The sequence below is a fragment of the Nuphar pumila genome, chromosome 2, assembly GCF_984573655.1.
Source record: "Nuphar pumila chromosome 2, dmNupPumi1.hap1.1, whole genome shotgun sequence".
NCBI lineage: Eukaryota > Viridiplantae > Streptophyta > Magnoliopsida > Nymphaeales > Nymphaeaceae > Nuphar > Nuphar pumila.
The window spans coordinates 118,756,904-118,777,781 of record NC_143250.1 but is presented as its reverse complement, the minus strand read 5'-3'; the positions used below and the strand labels follow the sequence as shown (position 1 = coordinate 118,777,781).

General features: G+C 34.2%; 1 protein-coding gene across 1 annotated transcript in view; it reads right to left on the bottom strand.

Moving 5' to 3' along the window:
- Positions 1–11,038, bottom strand: part of LOC149846908 (E3 ubiquitin-protein ligase BRE1-like 2) — a 93,575-nt gene extending 82,537 nt beyond the window's left edge. Inside the window, exons 1-10 of the mRNA XM_089998200.1 lie at positions 10,652–11,038; positions 9,238–9,399; positions 9,052–9,139; positions 8,699–8,929; positions 8,353–8,520; positions 8,039–8,232; positions 7,841–7,924; positions 7,597–7,716; positions 7,310–7,496; positions 7,077–7,237 (exon numbers count right to left, since the gene is read on the bottom strand). Coding sequence (XP_089854326.1) covers positions 7,077–7,237; positions 7,310–7,496; positions 7,597–7,716; positions 7,841–7,924; positions 8,039–8,232; positions 8,353–8,520; positions 8,699–8,929; positions 9,052–9,139; positions 9,238–9,399; positions 10,652–10,759 — 1,503 coding nt within the window. The 5' untranslated portion in view covers positions 10,760–11,038. The remainder of the gene's footprint in view (positions 1–7,076; positions 7,238–7,309; positions 7,497–7,596; positions 7,717–7,840; positions 7,925–8,038; positions 8,233–8,352; positions 8,521–8,698; positions 8,930–9,051; positions 9,140–9,237; positions 9,400–10,651) is intronic.
- Positions 11,039–20,878: the final 9,840 nt, after the last annotated feature.

Genomic DNA, 20,878 nt, shown 5'->3' with positions numbered 1-20,878 from the left:
TTTCTTTTTTAGCATCTAGTTCAATAGAAACTAGATATTTTGATCCAGTCAAGTTCCTGTTGGAACTTGACTGTGCAAGTAGCTGTTGGACTGTAGTCCAACAGCTATAATAAATGCTGTTGGACTATAGTCCAACAGCTATAATAATAAATGTTGTTGGACTGTAGTCCAACAGCTATATTAAGAGACGTTGGAATCCAACGTCTCTTTTTGGAGAGCTCAAAATGAGCTCTCCTCTCTCTCCCATTTTTTTGTATATATAGGGGTGAACCCCTTCAATGTAATGTACAATGCTTCTTAAGCATTTTGTTCATGAATAAAGTATTATTTATTTTTCAAGTGTTCTTCCCTTTATACCCTTTCAAGGGTCATGCTTGTAGTGTCTCCAATAGACACTTGTTTGTGAGTTATTTGTGCATTTGTTGAAGACCACCATTTTATTACACAAGAATCATAAAAGGACTTTGTGCAATCGAATATTAGGGATTCTAAAAGAGTCATGTGAAAGGAGGCACCAGAGTTAATAAACCAAAAAAGCATACCTAGAGGAGAGAAAGTAGACACAGCGGCACCAAAAGTAGAAGTGGGGGAGTTCTTAAGGAATAGTTGAAATGCTTTCGTTAGATGTTTAATAGAGTCCTTAAGTTCGCCTTCCTTCATGTTACCTTCACAGCCTTTATTGGGTGGTGTTTCTTCAGTGGTTGCTACCTTTTTTTGAACTTGGGACAATTTGATCTGATGTGTCCCACTTCTTGGCTACGTCACGTAGGTGCGGGTGCGGGTGCGGATACAGATGCGGCACTTTAAAAAAACTTGGGTGCGGGGAGGGTATATATAATATATATATATATATATATATATATATATATTAATAGTTTTAAGTCAATACTAATAAAAAAAAACACAATTATCATATCATCAATTCATCATGCATAAATTCATGAAATAAATCAAATTAATAATCTACAATTGTTATTTCTCATCAATAAAAAATAACACCACTAGTGTGAAGGTGTATATATATATATATATAAAAAAAAAATAAACATATGGATGTATGTATAAATGTATGTGTGTGCATTTATGTATTTATATATATAATCTAAGTCACACGGACCCGGCTAAAAGGTCGACGCACCCGCGTCGACACGCCCCGACACGGGTGCAGCTTCGGACACAGGGCGGACACGGTCAACTAAGTGTCAGCCTCGGTCAATGCACCGGGGCCGAGTCCATCCACATTTTGGACTCGATCAACTTTGACCGAGTCTATTTTTGTCCATTTATTTTGGTAAGTTTGTGTTGTTACTTTAATAGAATTACTTTTTTATTTTTGCTTTAAAATTTATAATCTTATTATTGTTATATATATATATATGTATTTTTTTAAATATATATATAGCCATGTCCCCGTGTCCAAAAAAATTGAAATTGCTCCGCACCCGTGTTGCACCCGCACCCACACACCCATGTGACATAGTGTATAATATAAATAAAACTAGAATTTGTTAGGGTTATCTACTTTTGGATAGAAATAGACCTCAGTGTTGACTTTACATGACACAAAGGAAGTCGTGTCCAAGTGTCGCACCCGCACGGGTGCAGGTGTGGTGCCCTGTTAGAAGAGTCTCTGTTACATAGCTTCTTGGCAATTATGACAAATAACTCATCTTCTTCTTCCATAGTTATGCATTCTTCCTCCATTGTTATTTTTTCAAAATTGAGGAGATTTATATGCTTTGATATTGTTACTGGGTCTTGACTGTAACGCCCCAAAAATTTTAACCTTAATTATAGTTCAAATATTGAACTTTCGAGACCATTTTTTTTATAAGCATAAGTAAATCAGATTTTATAATGCGAAAACGATTTTTAAAAACGGTTAAGACTTTGGACGCGGTTACACTAAAAATAACAATCAAATCAAAATGTACGGGATATACACATTTCAAACCACGTACAATATAAGACTGAAATATGAAGAGTTTTAATTTCATTTCAAATCAGAGTATGAAAACAATACTTCAGTCTCTACATGATCAATACTTAAAACGAAAATATTATGAATACCAAGATCGCAAGGTAAGAGTGGACCCTTGAAGATGCAGCTCGACCAGCCCTTCGCTCCAACTACTCATCATACTTTACCTGCATTACCTGTCCCCCATAAAACGGGGTCAAACTCGCTAAAGTCTGGTAAAACAACCCAAACTCAAACTTAAAGAAAACATATCAAGCATTTAAAGGTAAAGATATATTATTCATCCATCGTCAAGTGATAGACAAGGGAACAACGTCCTATGAGTCATTCATTTCAAGCATTTGAACATAAAGCATTTCATCACTTAATATTTTATTCAACCTTAACTCACGTAATAAAGCATAATCTATATGCATTCAAGTCATATAAGTCATCGCATAAATATATATATATGTATCTAAGACTTTCAGATCATTGCCTCATTTTCATATGCATTCATAATTCGTATAAACAATAAGTCAAATCACATTTGATCATTCCAACGTGAAACACGCACACATACCTTATAAGTAATTTAGTTAGATATTCATGATACACATCAATCATGATACATAGGTATAATATATTTACTCAAACAATCATAATGCAATCATTTGAAATGAAACTATGTAAGCGTGATGTATCATTCACTTAATAAGTCAAAACTAGTCATTTGTAGGCATGATGTGTCATTCACCTATACGTTAACATAAGTGTCACAATCATAACCTCATATCAAGATCTAAAATCAATAAAGATCTGATTATCTTATCTGAGTTCAATATATAATCATGTTATAATAGAAAAGCCAAATCCATAGATTTATAACTCGCTATCTCAATCAACTCAGAAGATCATCACAATTCATCATAACATTTAATTTATTCATAATAAAGATTTACAAAATCAACGCTGGATCACCTGGTCTGGGAAATGTACAACCTCACAAAGAGTTACCGCCCTAGACGGATAGTTTGCCTGGTCTTGGACAATGCACTGCCTCACAGGAATATACCGTCTTCGCGGGCTACCCGCTCTTCGACAATGCACTTCCTCACAGAGACTTACCGCTCTAGCCGGATTACCTGATCTAGTCATACACACCCTCACAGACAATCCTTTGAGAACAGTTCTTCAATAAGTATCATATCTAGTGAAAACTATTGTGATACATGCATCAACACAATTGACCACTTTTAGGGTCGATAGCCATCAACACGGGCATAAGCATGTATACAATCAAAGCATCACATCATGCATCATTTCATATGACTTTAAAATTATAAAATCACATATTTAACCAATAAAGCTTCATGAACCAAAGCTCACTATTGAACTTAAACATTTATCGCATGCATTCATAATTTCATTTCACGTGGCATTTAAATCGTATCATATATAAGCATATTCTCCTACACATCATATCATCGTCACAAAGAACATTGCACTTCGTAAATTGAACCTTGAAGCATGCGTAAACAAAACATGAGTTTTATGTATGCATACGTGAACATGCACATTTCATAATACGAAGCAACTAAACCTTAACATACATAACTCCTACGTAGTTCGCGATTTGCACACACGATAAAAGTCATATGCATTTTTTACCACATGAATCGATATATCACCTTAGATATAATTGTGTAAGGGTTGGTCAAAATCTCATTGACCATCCTACCGTACATCATACGCATATATTTCTCAAACAAACAAGACATACAAGTTCAAAACAATTTATAACATTCGCATGCATTCTTCTATACAAGAATAAATGAGTCCATCATATGACAAGACAATATATATAACATTCACAGTATGCATCGAACACGACTTATACATATTCATAGTAGTTATATGTGCATCATGTATCAAATTCACACAAACGCACAAAGCAACATAGTATGCGCAAACCAAAGTATGATTGCACACATTGCGTATATATTATACATTCATAACTGCACGGGCATTCAAACCCACACATAGGTGTACCTGCAGCAAATACACTCTATATTCCGCTAACTACAATCATGACAAGCATGACCTCCGAATTACAATCACAAGAGTCCTAGATATCCATAACTAAGTGAAGTGTGTGAACATAACTTATATTTGCAATTCATTTAAATATTCAGTGCAATGACACCATGTTTACACAATTAGTGCCTAAACATGCTCTCTACATGTTCAATTAAGGTATCTTACCTTAATAATGTGAAGAACAATGAATCGAAACTCAAAAGACCGAGGAGTTTCGAAGTCCGCAAAGACCACTACCCAAGCAATACAACGAACCCTTTGTGTGCGATCGCAAGTGCCAAAAACTCAAAAAATGTCAATTATAACAAGATTTGCCAAAAATACAAATTACCCTATAAATCATTACCAAGATCCAAATAACACACAAATACACTCCAATAATTTACAAACTCCATCAAAAATATATTTAAATATAATATGTATACACATAAATAGTGATTTATAGCCCAAAATAGTTCTATAAATGCAAATTATACCTTGATTGGCTTGAATGAACAAATGAATATGCAATAAATAAATAAATGAAATTCAAAAGCTAGAAACACATTTCTAATTTAGAGATAAAAAAAAATGAGTTCTTTATTTATTAATACAACAACAACAACAACTATGCCTTCATCCCAAAACAATTGGGGTCGACGATATGAACCAACAAAGAAAATCATTCTGGGTCTTCCACATGAATCCTTCTCCTCCATTCATTTCTATCCAATGCCATGTCCTCGGTGAGGTTCAAAGCATTCATATCCTTTCCTATCACCTCCATCCATGTCTTCCTAGGCCTACCCCGACCTCTTTTAACTAATATATTTTCCCATTTCTCCATCCTTCTAGCTGGAGCATCATTAGGCCTTCGTCGAATATGTCCAAACCACCGTAAACGATTCTCTCTCATCTTATTTTCAATGGGTGCAACGCCTACCTTCTTACGTATCTCCTCGTTCCGAATCTTATCTTTTATTGTATTTCCACACATCCATCTCAGCATACGCATCTCAGCTACACTCATTTTTTGAATATGATGTCTCTTGGCAGCCCAACATTTCGTACCATATAGTAAAGCGGGCCTAATAGTCGTCCTATAAAACTTTCCCTTCAACCGCAATGGCATTCTACGATCGCACAACACTCCAGTTGCACTCTTCCATTTCATCCACCCAACCTTTATCCTATGATTTACATCTCCATCAATTTCTCCATACTTTTGAATGATAGATCCCAAATATTTGAAAGAATCATCCACCGGTATTTCTTGCTCACCAAGCTTCACTACACTCCCATCTCTATTTCGTTGCTTACTAAATCGACATTCCATGTATTCTGTCTTACTCTTACTCAACCTAAAACCTCTTGCTTCCAATGTTCTTTATTTATTAATAATCCTTAAAAATTACGGGTTTTATACTTGACACAACACAAACCTCTTCACTTTCCTTAGTCATGCCAAGTCAAGTCTCGGCTTGGTATATCTCTCCAAGAGCATCATCAATAGAGGTAGTTTTGGTCCTATATAAGACCTAACTTGCTCAAACTTGGGTCTTAACCTGAATAGAAAAAAAACAAATGTTCTTCCTCGAGTTGCTTTTGCCTCATTTCAATAGTGGGACCATTCCACTTGGGCTCTAGTAATGCTAACTCATCCCAAAGAAGTCAGAGAGTACTATACTAATCTCTCACACTCTTATCACCTTGTTTAATCATATGAATTTTCTCTTGAAGAAAATACTTTTGTACCAAATCTTTTTGCATAAACATTTTCTTGAGAAAACTCCAAGCCTCACATGCCTTTTGAATTTAACTATACTTGCCGCAATTTTGAATTTTATACTATTAAAGAACCAAGAGAGAATTTGGGCATTTTTGGCCTCTCAATTCTCCACTTTGATGAGATAATCCTTGAGTGCATTCTCTCTTGCTTCTTCACCATCAATTTTGGTGAGAGAGAGTTGAGGTTTATATGAAGTACCGCTCACATGTCCCCACAACTGCTTTCCCTTTATATGATACTTCATAGTGGCAGCCCATATCAAATAAATGGAGTCATTTAGCTTGAATGCAACCACCGTCATGGATTCGTTTTCACCTATTTTAATAGAAAGAAGTTGGAGAAGAGACCTTCCTTGCCATCATGATCTTTGGAGGAGTTTGGAGTAGTAGTTTTCCTTATAATCACAATCTTTGGAAAAGTCTCGCACAATCTCAAGAGTCGTAGGCTGTGATACCATATAATGAAACAAGCATAAATACAAATGACAAATCCACAAAGGGATTACAATAAATAAAAGACATTACGCAAGCAATAGTCCAATATGGGACAATACAACATTCAAATGAGAACAATCACCAAGGCACACTATGTGCGTACAAAAGCCACAAAGGGCACACACAACACAAAAAAAAATATAGATCTTCACTTATGAAAATGCTTAGGAAGCATTGAAAGATACAACGGGGGAAGCCCCTATTTATATAATACAGCCAAGAGATAACGGGGCAGCCTAATACAGCTAAAAGGTAAAAATGATGACAGCCTAATACTGCCAAGAGATAATGGGGGCAGCCCAACTAGCTATTGGGCTAGCCCCCAACGGTCATATTTATGTCCGTTGGGAGCACCCCAACAGCTAGTTGGGCTCCTACCCCAACAGTCATATGAGAACAATAAATAAATAAAGAAATAAACAAAAGAAAGCCTCTACTAGACTGACACCTATTACATATAAGAAATAATTGAAATACCCCTGATGGGTATTTCAGTTTACATAAAGCAGAATATATATATATATGAACAAAGATACATATAATTTAACACCCTAGATGTCTAGTTGAGATAACAATTACATAACATTTGAATAAACTAAACATTATGTTTGTGTCCAAAATTTAAATAGCAACCAAATGTATTATAGCATTTGTTTCCTTGATGAGTGTACAATAATCAAACATCCTTTAAATAATAATTATTTAGCCAAATTATGCCGCTTAACAAATATAATAGGATTGTTAAAGAGGAAACCTTTTCATCTATTTTATCTCTAAGAGAGTGGACTTCTTCACGTAAAGAGAGGGCTTCATGTGCTATCTCCTTAAAACGATTCAGTTGCACTTCCATTATTCCCATTTCTTTAGACAAAGCATCAGCCATGACACCGAACTCTGATTTGATATCCTTCCTTCCTGCGACAGCATATAAAGCCAAGTACAATGGTAGCTAACCATTTATCCATAAGAGAGTGCTTCCACTCTTACCTGAATCCTGATCAGCTTCTTCCAATTTTATTTCAAGATCGTTTCTATCAGTCATACACTTTTGCAGCTGAATCTCTAGCTCCTGCATCCTAGACTCAGCACTGCCCACGGCTTCTCGTGAAGCATCAGCTGTTTCTGCCTTCACGTTCAGTTCCCCCTCCCTCCAGATGACGTTGTTCCTGTCAGCCTAAAGTTAAATCTTAATAACATACAGATCTAAGAAGAAATTTTCAATGAGTTTCATCACAAAATGGTTCCAGAGATGCATAATCAAAAATCAATTCCACCTGCAAGGAGTCAATTAACCCTTTGTATCGTTCCACTTCAGACTTAAAATGCTCAACCCGCTGGTTCAGTGTAGTGTAAGGTCGAGAGGACATGACATAATTCTCGTCCTTCAGTTCATTCTATCAGCACAAGAATAAAGCACACATGAGTCAAATATAAGCTTCGAAAAACTGAAATAAATCTTGAACAGACTTAAAAGAAAGAAAGAACACAATATGATCCTATTTATGAAGAACATCAAACCTGAAGAGTTTTTAATTTCTTCAACAGAATTGCATTTTCCTCATATGCCTCTTGAAGCTCCAAAAGACGGCTTTCTGCTAAAGTCTGGGAAATATAACAGAGTGATTTTCATTCACCTATGCATTTATTGTCTGAAAAGAAAAGAGCAGGAATATTACACTGGAGAAAGATATTGCAGTTGCATAAGATCCTTCGCACCTTAGCCTCCTCAAGTGAATCTTTCAACTCACGCATTCCCTTTGACCTTTGAGTGGACTTTTCCAGTGAATTGATTCCATTGACTGGACTCAAGATGGGAATTTGTGCTCCAGATGCCACATTTTTCTGCATTCTCAAATTCACTAACTTCCGCCTACTTTCTTCCAGTTCCGCCATGCTTTCCTCCAGTTCACCTTATAAATGGAAAAAAAAGGAAAATGACAAGACCTGAATTTAACATCCACAAGGAAGGTTCCAAACAACTATATGATTTCGGATGCATGCTTCCATTCACAATGGCATTAGAAGATTACCTGCCAATCGTTTAATTTCAGATTGATCTGTTGCATGACTTTCAAGGTAAGTCTTTATTTCTTCTTCATAGCCTTTATGCTTCAAATAAAGGGCATCAATAGCTTTCTGCAGACTCCTTATATCCATTGTCAAAGCACTGTCAAACTTACGTAACTCAACAATAGCATCTGCAAAATGGGCAAGAAGGAGGGGGTGGGGAGAGTTTTATGCATGAGTTTTCTGGATAAAACTCATCAATCACTTGCAGTTTAGGCAGAAAGAAAGAAGGCTCTGCTTATCATTACATATGACTTAAGATAATGAAAATGCATGTCACAAATACCCTGTTAGTAATAATTTGCTTACCTTCAGCAGAAAGGTCTCCATGCAGTGATGACGCTAATCTTTCAGTTTTCATCCGTTGGGTATCTATAGCCTCCACTAAGCCATTCATTAAGCTCAAAGTTAATGCCTGCCTTGAGGCAAGAGCTTCTTCAACATTGTCCACTGTCTCATTCATTATGTTGCTTTCAGGTCTATTTGCTTCTAGAAGCCTGCAAAGAAATGTCTCCTCCAAAGGGCATGATGCAGGTACACCTAGGAAAGGATCAAAATATTTTGATTCCCAACTAGGCTGAAGAAGTTATTCCTGATACTTTCCATCCTTAATACTTTTTGCTAAACTCCGCAACCATAATGAAAGCAAACTTTTTTCAAACCTGTTGAGTGCTCCGACCGCTCTAGTGCTTGAATCCCATTTTCATAGTCCCCAGCTCGTATAGCTAGCAGGATCAGGTCATCAGTCAACTAAAGCAGTACAAGCAATAAGCTACAAGTCAGAAAGAGGAAATCTTAATTAAACAACTCATTATACAAAATGAAGATGTCCAACAACTATTACGAACCAGATTCCAATTTTTATTAACATTGATTAACGCTTCATCATAAGCAATTTGTTTAGCTTTCAATTCATTAAATTTTTCCTCCAGGACATGAATCTCGTTCTTCTGCGCATCTAACTGCTGGACAAGCCTTTGATTCTGATATTGAAGCACAACTGCATCAGCCTGCAAATATGAATATACATTTTTAGAGTAACTCAGAAGGCATCAATTCTAATAAGTCTCACAGTGTCACAAATTGATAACTGAAGATCTTACATTATCCTCAAGATCATTGTTTGAGAGTAATTGAAATATGCAGCAGTGAGAAATACACAGATTAGAAGTATCCATTCAACAAAAGAGAAGAACAATAAGATAGCATAAGTAAACAAAACAATCATAAATCATTAGAATACTTTCTTTGGAAGCAACTTCAGACACAAAGGTATGACCATGAAAAACCCTATAACTCTGAATGGTCATATACAAAAAGGAATAGTAACAACAGTTATAACAATATCCCATCGACAAGGACAGCTGGTAAACAAGCCAAACAAGTTGAGCATGAAGTGTTCAAGCTTGACTCATTCTTGTGGCAAGCTAAGTCAAGTTCGAGCTGGCTTTAAAAAAAGACAGAAAATACTGAAAGTAATAGGATTACAAAAGAAAACACATTGTTCAGATCTGGAAGAAATAGGATTTTGTCTTTAAGCCTATTGATTGCAAGCCAAATACTTCAACCATTTTTTCCACACCACATTATACGATGTAACATATATCTAAAGTATATCTATCACTACTTAACAAGCCTATACGAACCAAGCTGAGCCAGACACCTATCCTTCATGTTCAGCTTGCCGAGCCTATTTTACAAGTTTCAACGAATTCTTTACGAGACAAACAAGAGCCGAGCCACAAGCTCTCTCTCATTTCCCAGCCCTATCGACAAGCCCAATTATCTCCTCATTCCAAGTAAACAAAACCAATGAACAAACTCAACACGGGTGTCAAGTTTTTTAATGAGCGGCAGGACAGAAAACAAAATGAAGAAATAAAGAAGCCTTGTAGCTGCATCACGAACAACAATGCAAAATTGGAATAACACAATTCTCCAGAAGCGTCTACATAAGAACCGAAAAAAAAAAGGACAGGAGTAATTGCGTAGAAATCCATAAATTTGATAAACACCAGAAATTTAAACTTCCTGCAGATTTTCTACGGCGACAATGAATTGCACAAAACTTGTACTCTTCTAAAAGGATGAAACAACTAAACAGAAAATAGTGAACTAACCGCACTTTGGTAAAACAAGAAACTCATTTCAATCATTTTCCTCGGCACAACATAAGAGTTCCATGCAAACAACCGCATATCATGAATATGATCGAATTCTCCCTAAGAAACCACAAACGGAACCGATTCCAAAAAAACATACGGCTTTATTGTCAGAGGAAGTCAGTGAAGGTTCCTTCTTGGCCATGACGGAGACCGAATTCAGGCTACGCCGCTTATTCTCCGGCTCCTCTTCGCCGTTCCCCATCATTTCTCCGCCTCCAGCGGAACCATTAACGGCAAATTTTGCTATCTCGAAGCCTTCTCCCGCCGCAAATCCGGAGGGGGCGCGGAGAAGCCCTAGTTGAGGATCGTCCTCCTTCGATTGCGACTCGAAACAGAGGGCGAGATGGAAAAAACCGCCCCTTATCTACCTCACGGTTCACGAAGCTTCAAAATAAGCAGAATTGCCGATCGATTGCAGACCGAAACGAAGGAGACGTTGGCGGAAGGAGCAATCTCCGTTCTGCCCTCGCTCCGCTCCCTCTTCGAGTGCCACCGTTCTGGTGAGTGACGAGGCTTGCGCCCTGACACCGCCCGGAGTTTTTATATACCCTGTTGGTTTGGGTAAGGTGGGTTGGATACTGACTCGGTAGAACCGTATCCAGACACATCTGTTGGACACAGTAATTTCACCTGTTGACTGTTGCACGCACTACTTTTTTCGTATTGTATAAGGTTGGGCACGTTTGCAAGCATGAAAAATTCTTACAGGAAAAAAATATTTTGCTTATTAAAAGTTTTGATATGATAACTTTTCTAAATAAAAAAATCACTTGTTTGTGTTGAACGAGATAAACATAATGAAAAATGTAAGAAAAATGAGAAGATCGTATAGCACAGCACACACAGAGTATTGTATTGTATAGTAGAGAGAGAGAGTATTGAGAGGGCTTGCTTCACCTCCCGATGTTGCTCTATGATCAGAGTAACCAACTCTCCTGACACCGTGCATGTCTCAAGTAGGCCTATCCAGTAAAAACGCGTAGATTTTAAAAAAAAAGTGTTATTTTGGATAGTCGATGACACAAAGTTATCAGATCTCATGCATTTGAAATGAGTGGGACCAACTTATCTCAAATGCATGGGCCCCACTTGAGGGGCACAATGACCACGCCCACTAAAGTAGGCCAACATCTCCCATTTGGCCACGAGAGCCCAACAAAAATTAATGAAGTGATCTACCTCTCACTATTTAGGAGTTTTCACTTGTATTTAAATCTAGTAACGAGGTGTTGCACTTCAATTTAGCTTAGTCATCCTAAGTAGATTATTAAGCATATCTTAAACCTATGCATGAAAGATGTTTAGAAAATAATTTATCAAATATGCCTTTTGTCAAGGGGTCAGAAATCATTTCATAGTTGATAGTTAATTGATTATAATCTCATTCTTTTCAATCATATCATGAATATAATAGTATTTTACCATTATATGTTTGCTTCTTGAGCTATTTGCTATATTTTTCATCAAGTTAATAATAAATAGATTATCATAGTATATTTGTATCGGCCCATTGATTATCTTCAACTTCAAATCTTTTATGAAATAGCTTATTCATACGGCAAAAGTAGCAGTCATGTTGCATGCTATATATTTTGCTTTCTGTATATGCAGAGCTGCATAACCTCGTTTCTTGCATGACCAATAAACAATATTCTAAAAAAACAAATATAGCCTAATATAGATTTGTTGTTTTTCATGCTTCTAGCAAAATCAGCATCGAAATAACCAATTAGCTCTAAATTATATGCATGAAAACACAATTTTAAGTTTTTAGTCCATTTCAAATATATAAATATTTTTTTTACAACTTGTCAATGAGACCATCTTATATTACTTTTATATGGATTTATGAGACCTACAACAAAGTTAATGTCTGGACTAGTACATAACATATCATACATCAAGCTTCCAACAACTTGACCATAAGGGACATTCAATTTCTCTTGCCCTTCACTAGGGAAATCATTTTTGCTTAACTTGACCCATTTAGTCACATAAGTTTCAATTGACTTACAATCATATTTTTTAAACTTTCTAAGTATATGGTCAATATATTTCTCTTGACTTAAACATAAAAGTCTAAAACTCCTGTTTCGAGAAATTTTCATTTCAAGAATATAGGATGTCTCACCGATATCTTTTATTTCAAAATGAGTACTTAACCACGTCTTAATTTTGGCAATCATATCATTGTCATTTTCACTCATGGGCATATTATCTATCTAAAGAGATAAAACAGCAAATTTACTCACATTTTTTCATAGATATACACAATGGTCAAGAGCGTTAACCACATGTCTAATATCACATATGGCTTTGTAAGATTTTAAATACCATTGAAGTGGTGATTGTTTAATACTGTATAAGCATTTTTTCAACTTATACACCTTATCTTTTTTACCATTAACAACGTAGCCTTCTAGTTATACCATAAAAATGGTTTTTTCATATCATCACTCAGTAATATAGTTTTGACATCTATTTGATATAGATCTAGATTATAATATGCTGTAATAACCAAAATTATCTTGATGGATGCAAACTTTGCAAATGGAGAATATGTATCTTCATAATCCACTCATTCTCTTTGCAAAAAACCTTTCGCCACTAGCCGAGCTCTAAATTTATCAATGTTTCCATCAAACTTATATTTCTTTCTTAAAATTTGTTTACACCCAACGGGTTTTTTTTCTTCAGATAAATATAATAATTTCCAGACATGTTTTTCTCAATGGATTTAATTTCTCTATCCATTACTTTTACACAGTCTAATGATTCATGTGAAAGAATTGCTTCACCATATGTTAAATTATCAATCATTTTATTCAGATCTACCGAGTAATATGGCTTTCAGCTAAATACATGTAGTAATCATCTAAATAAGACGATGAGCTCTTGGCCTTTTATGACTAATTATCGTCTGATGTGAAGATAAAAGAATTATATATGAAGGTATATCACCTCCTGGATGATCAAAATGATCCTACTTAGTTGATTTATTATCTAACCATTCAACAAGAAAACCAATATCAATAAGATCATAAAGAACATTGTCAACATCCATGGGAGCATTATCATTGACATTTTGATTTTTTTAAAAGCCAACATCCCTGCTTTCAATAGGACCGATACTCGTATTGTAAAACATGTAGCCTTTTGATCCAGTTGGATATCCAATTAAAGTGCATCTAATAGACTTGGTATTCAACTTATCTTTTGATTGATCGAGGATTTTCACATGCGCTACAGGACTCCACCTTCAAAGATGGCTTAAGTCTGGTTTCCTACCAAACCAAAGTTCATAGGGAGTTGAGATTACAGCTTTGCAGGGAATGCTATTCTAGATATACATAATTGTGTTCACAACTTCTCCTCGTAACACTTTAGGTAGAGATGCATTAAACAACATAGACCAGACTGTGTTTATGACAATTATATTATCTTTCAAAGACACCATTTTGTTGTAATGTTTGAGACATTAAAGTATGTCGAATAATTCCTTGTCCGTGACAATATTCTTTAAATTCATTTAACTTATATTCACCACCTCGATCATACCTTAAGATTTTAATATTATGTGTGATTTGCATTTCTACTTCCTTATAATATTCTTTAAATTTATTTAATGTCTTAGACTTATGGGACACCAAGTATATATATCCAAATCTTGAGAAGTCACCAATAAAAGTAATGAAGTATAGCATTCCTCTCTGGGTATATACTCTAAAAGGTTCACAAATATATTAATGAACTATTTTCAATAGTTTTGATGCACTAATGCCTTTAGTTGAAAAAGATTTTCTAATTATTTTTTTATATATACAAGACTCAAATTTATTAAATGTTTTTTCATTAAAAGTTGATAATAATTTGAGTCTAACTATTTTTTTCATTTTAACTAAACTAGCATGTCTCAACCTTTGGTGTCAAACATTCATATCAATAATTAAAGCACAAGCAAAAAAAAAAAAAGATGCTTTATTCATATCATCATAATTGAGCTTAAATGAGTCATGCTCCTTATAAAATACACCTTCAAAGTTTATACAAGCATGCTTGCCAACAATGACCTTATGGTGGTTAAACCTGACCTCATAACCCTTTTTTATGAGAGCTGGAACAAACACCAAATTTTGCCTCATGGAAAACACAAACAATACATCAGTTAATAGAACATTTGTGCCTAAAACGTTAGTTCTATATTATCAACACCTAAAACATCACTATAAGTGTTGTTGCCCATGTAAATATGGTGCTCTCCCGGTTTGTATTCTTGCAGGTTGACTGCCCCTTCCTTGCTCTTAGCAATACGCCTTATTTCTCCCAATTCCACCCACCATCTTGTTAGTTCTTGATCAGTAAACATGCATTCTGATATCGCATGGACTACATCTTTCTCCTTATTGTGTCTTCCATTGCCCTTGTTGTTGTTGAATTTGTTATTTTCCGGTGTGATAGTTCCTTTTGATGTGTCCAAGTTTGCCACAATTGTAGCACTTGATATGAGGAGAAGATATCTGCGACTTGCAGAATATTAGACATTCTTATTAAATTTATCAAATTTATTATTTGGTTTCTTTTTAAATTAAGGGTACTTAAAGGGTTCATGATTACTCTTGGAAGCATCCTTAACAAATAGCAATTCATTATACATGTTTTTATTCACATGTTTATGTTTTATAGCAAGTTGTATTGACAACTTGGACAATTCAATATAAAATTAACTCAATCTCATGGGTATGGTGACCATTTTTATGAAAGGGGTAAGCTGTTAAGCATTGTGGAGATCTGCATGCAACCTGGGATCACATTGCCTACAATTGTAAGGTCTTTAGCCATAACTAGCATAATGTTCACATGATTTACTACATTATCGTCTTCATTCATTTTGCAAGAGTTATATTTTCAAGAAAAAGAGGAAAAAACCTATGCACAAACCCAAAAACTGGAAACAATTTTTTAAATCCTCGCACCAGGTTGTATGCCTATGCAAAATAACTGCATGATCTATTTTTATGATTCATATGCATATGATTCAAGCATGCATCCATGAAAAATAAAATAGATTTCATAAGGTTGTGCACTCATGCATGTGTTTATGTATATGTGCATCTAAACATGTGCAAATCCATTTGTTTTTTGCACATAAGGATAAACATGACAGATGTGTGTAGTTAAGTCACTGCACACTGTGTGTTTGCTAAAATGCCTAAAAGAGGCTGCAAACACAAACAACAACAAAAAATGCACCTGGCTCTGATTATCTTGGTGTCCATCATGATCCGACAACTTAGCTCTAATACCATTGATGGCCCAACGAGTCATTGAGTAGCAAATCATATAACAAAGAGAGAGTATTGTAGAGGGCTTGCTTTAGGACGGCTAAGATAGTGTTTTATACACACACTTAATTTTGTAGAAGTCCTGTGCTAAATAGATTTCACCTCTTGGTATTGCCTCATGCCTAGCGTAACCAACTCCTCTAAAACTATAACACTGGAGAAATTTTCATATATTTTTTTAAATACACTTATTTTAAAAAAATTCTAATTTTCTTTTTCTTTTGAAAAAAAATAGCAGACGACTTTCAGTTATATAAAAAAGTAATTCCTTTCCAAATTAGATAGGTCCCAGAAGCATATTCAAACATAAAAAAACTGCACGCTTACGCAAAATATCCTTTCATTTACATTTTCAACAAAAGTTCATACATCATTGTTATATATATATACACATTGCACTTCTCAAAATGCAGCCCAAAAAACATGGCCAAATGAGTGTCATATCCATAATCTCGGGTCCACAAGTCTTGTGTGTCCGCCGCCACTTGTTTGTCTACTATTAAGTACCTGAAAACAATTCAAGTAGAAGGGTGAGACAACACATGTCTCAGTACGACTTTCCACTCAACACATCCCTAGTTCATATAGTAGTGCAAGTATACACAAACCATGTCACAAACAAGACAAGTATCAAACACGAAGAACTGACCTAACCACCTAAGGTGTCGACCCTCAACTTAGGCTGGGTTGACCCTCAACATAACATTGAGCCTTCAAGGCTAAACTCATCTTCCCACTTTTCATTGCTTTACTAACCCATATACTTCAAAATAGGATGGTTAGGGCGAATGAAACATATTCGCTTCTCACAACATTGTACACAAGCGTAGTGCGCGTATAACCTATCCATGCCCCAAATTACGTCATAAACAACCGTGTCAAGAATAATCAAGTTAGCAGAAAGATTCTTACCCATAATCATAGCTTATACCTCAGACAAATAGTTATGAGCGATAGTCCTATCACTAGAAGGTGTAACAATCTCAAGTATATATACTAAGTTAACATGAGATAAATCTATCATGCTCACAAACAGAGTAGACACAAAAGAATGGGTAGCTTCAGTGTCAAACAATAATCTATCATCATGGCCTATGATATAGATAATACCTTTGATGACATCTAATACGGATAAAGAAAATGAAATCGTGAACAAGAAACAACTCTTCTAATCTAACTTGTTTTGAGGCTTCAAATTTCTTATTGGTATGTTGAACTTTGGCAACAACTATGGCTTGACTTAGTTTGACTTAACCCTATTTTGATTAGCTTGGCTCTTATACCAAAACTTATAATGTCCCTAATTTATAACTCATTTTTCGGATTTTTTTTTAAACCATTAGCAAAAACGTGAAATAAAAAATGCTACATACATAATATCAAACCAACAATTAATCCAATAAATTTTATAAATTAAAAATCTTCTTTCACACTGAATTAAATTAAATTATTCATAACAAGCAGTTTAAAAACCAATGAGCCAAATCCCAGAGTCCAATGCCAAACCCCATAGCATCACACAACAAGGTCCGGGCATAGTTCAATCGTTCAAATCCGAAAAGATATCACTCAAGCCTCATCACCTAAAATGTTAAAATTGTACGAGTTGAGAACAACGTCCCCGTATGAAAAGAATCCACATAAACCGTATAAAAAAGATATCAAGTAATTCCAGATACTTAATAACTTAACTACAACATGCATAAATCAGAACTATATATAATTTTGACAATTAACACATATATCTTAAGAATAACATTACATAACATTTAACAATTCACACATTTATATCACATTTATGAATGAACAATTAATCAATGCATGAACTTACTAAAACAATTACAATAATTCTTTTATGTATGGGTAGCTTCTTATCTTTCTTATTATCTTACTTCCTTAGATGATGCATGCAATACTTTAACTACATGCATAATACAAGATTATTTCTCTATCATAAACTTCAGTGGATACTATACGGTCCTCACCAGATCATAGGCAATTGTAACGCCCCAAAATTTTTAATTTGAAAATTTTATATAATTTTTTTAAAATGATTTGATGAATCAAAATGATAACACAACATAAAACATTTGATGATTCTAAGTTGACAAATCTTGGGCAGGTTACAGGTAAACACGTGACCACAAGGATTGGATCCCAATTTTATTGGACTTGGGTCAAAAAACCCATATACACCATTTTTGTCTCAGAATTCAAACTTGATTCTTTTCAAACCATAATTGAATTAAAAGTTGGTAGACATCTAAGTTGACATTCTCAAGTTTAAAATAGTTTAGACATCTAACAAAAATAAAAGAAACCAAGGATCACAGAGAGTGTGGTTCTTTGACTCATTACTCCATCTAGCCATCATAGCATCAGTCAACTCATTCATTACCTAAAATGTTTAATATTGAAGGGGTCAGACTACATCCAGTTTGGTAGGTATACACGAATCATATAGTAATCATATCAAACTAAAGCATACATAAAAATTATGGTCCTTAAAAACCACATGTTACCTCCATAATTCATTCAATCACATATCGCTAATATTGTAAACCCTTCTATTATTTATCAATGATAGAAATTACACAAGATAAGGATAAAACATTTATTACAATATTCAAAAGCAATTCTACAAGCCAAAATACTCAGATAATACCAACTCCGTAGTCTCAACATCTGGTAATACCAATTCCATAGTCTCAACATCTAGTTTGCACAAAAACTTTCATGTCAATCAATGATATGCAATATTAGCATAACAAGTAAAAGATGATGCTTTAAATGATTGAATTATTAAGACATATTTTCACTCATGTTTATCATAAAGTAAAGTGATCAAGTATAAGTCTTTGTTTTGCTTAGTTACCAATTCCAACGGGTACTTATGGAACAACCTAAGACAAGAGAGACCATGTCAAACATTTATTATGTTATGTATTTTATTTTTTTAGGTGACTAGTTGAATCATAACGACCAATGTGGGTAGTATGAGACTGAGATAAGCTCCCTATAAAGGTCATCAAATTTTGGATATATCCTACAATACTACAACAATCATGGGAAACTACCTCCCTGGGACAACAATTTGGTAGAATATAACACTCAATACAAGAAAACGGGTCATTATAGACCAAAAAAATAGCGACGACAAATTATCGTTGTCACTAATAATTTAATCACTATGGCATATAATGTCATAGTGAAAATATCTATTGTCAATGATATTTTAGCGTCGCTCTTATCTCGTCAGTAATATAAATAGAAGGAGGTCGCGATGAGACATTGTTGATGATATTATCATTGATTTTAAATTACAATGATAATTAATCATCGCTAAAAATCTTTTATAATGACGACAATAATTAATTATCTCCAATTATATGATGATGATAATTATCATTGATTTTAATTAATAGCCAATCATAATTATCATCGGCATAAAATTCTATAGCCAATGACATTTATTGTATGTTTTAAACTAACAACCAAAAATACTTTATCGTCAGTATAAGTAATGTAACCGACATTTGTCATAGTCGGCTATATCCAGTAATATAGCCAAAAATAAATTATCATCACTATAAGAAAAATAAGAATAATTAATCATTGCCTATTTTTCTACATAATATTTTTGCAAAAATCACTAATTTTTCTCTATATTTGATACACAAATTCCTCATGATTTTTGTATATATAGTACTAAAATTGCGACAATCCTTGCAAAAATCCATTATGTGCAAATTTCGTGTAGAGTTTCACATTTGTAGTTGTGAAAATGTACTTTCAAGACGAAAATCATGAAAAGTTTGCATAATTGATGGACTCTCGCATGTAGTCGACTTTAAGAGATGTAAGTTTGTATTTTAGTGTGCGAATTTACCTGTATATATATATAAGATGTGTGTTTATTTTTTTATTTTTTTTATTTGTATATTTAAAAAAATTATAAGTTGTTGATTTTCAAGTCTTAAAAGATCCTTCTTATACATCATAATCTAATGATCTAAAAGTTTGTTTCTATAAAACCATGCATCTAGATCGCATGGTGAAATTTTAGGAAAAAATAAAAAAGCCTATAAAAAATTTGATGCATGCTAGTTTACATATTTGACTAGTTTACATATTTTAGTTACCCTAATGTAAATTGATATGAACCGAGATTTTTATAGGTTGTTTTGCAAATCTAACCTTGCAGATGCATTCGGCATGGTCCACTTGCTTGGAATTGAATAATGGATCATCATAATTAGATCAAGAATTGTGATTTTTTATGCTTGCTTATTTATGAAAATTCTGAGGCATTGATTTTTAATTTTTAAAAGATCCTTCTTATAGATCGTAATCAGATGATCCAAGAGTCTATTTCTATAAAATCATGCATCTAGATTGCATCCGTATAGTGAAATTTTAAAAAAAAATATGAAAATCTCATTGCATACCAGTTTATATATTTTAGTTACCTTAGATCAAGAGAAACTAAAATATGTAAACTAACAAAATATGTAAACTGGTATAAACCTGCAGATGAATTCGGCGCGGTCCATTTGATTGGAATCAAATATTGGATCATCATAATCAAATCAAGAAATATGATTTTTTATGCTTGCATATTTATGAAAATTCTGATCCAATGATTTTCAAGTCTTAACAGATCCTTCTTATAGATCATAATATGATGAACAAAGAGTTTATTTCTAAAAAAACATGCATCTTGATTGCATCTGTATGGTGAAATTTTAGAAAAAAATAAAAGAATCTATGAAAAAAATGCACATAGAATAATGCAGATTTGCATAGAACTTTCACACAGTTTGGTAGAAATTTGCTCAATTTGAAGAAAATGTGCATGGAATAATGCAAATTTGAATAGAATTTTTGCACAATTTGATGAAAATTTGCTCAATTTGAAGAAAATACGCATGAAATCATGCGAATTTTCACCAAGAACTCATCGCTAATATAATCTAAAATCA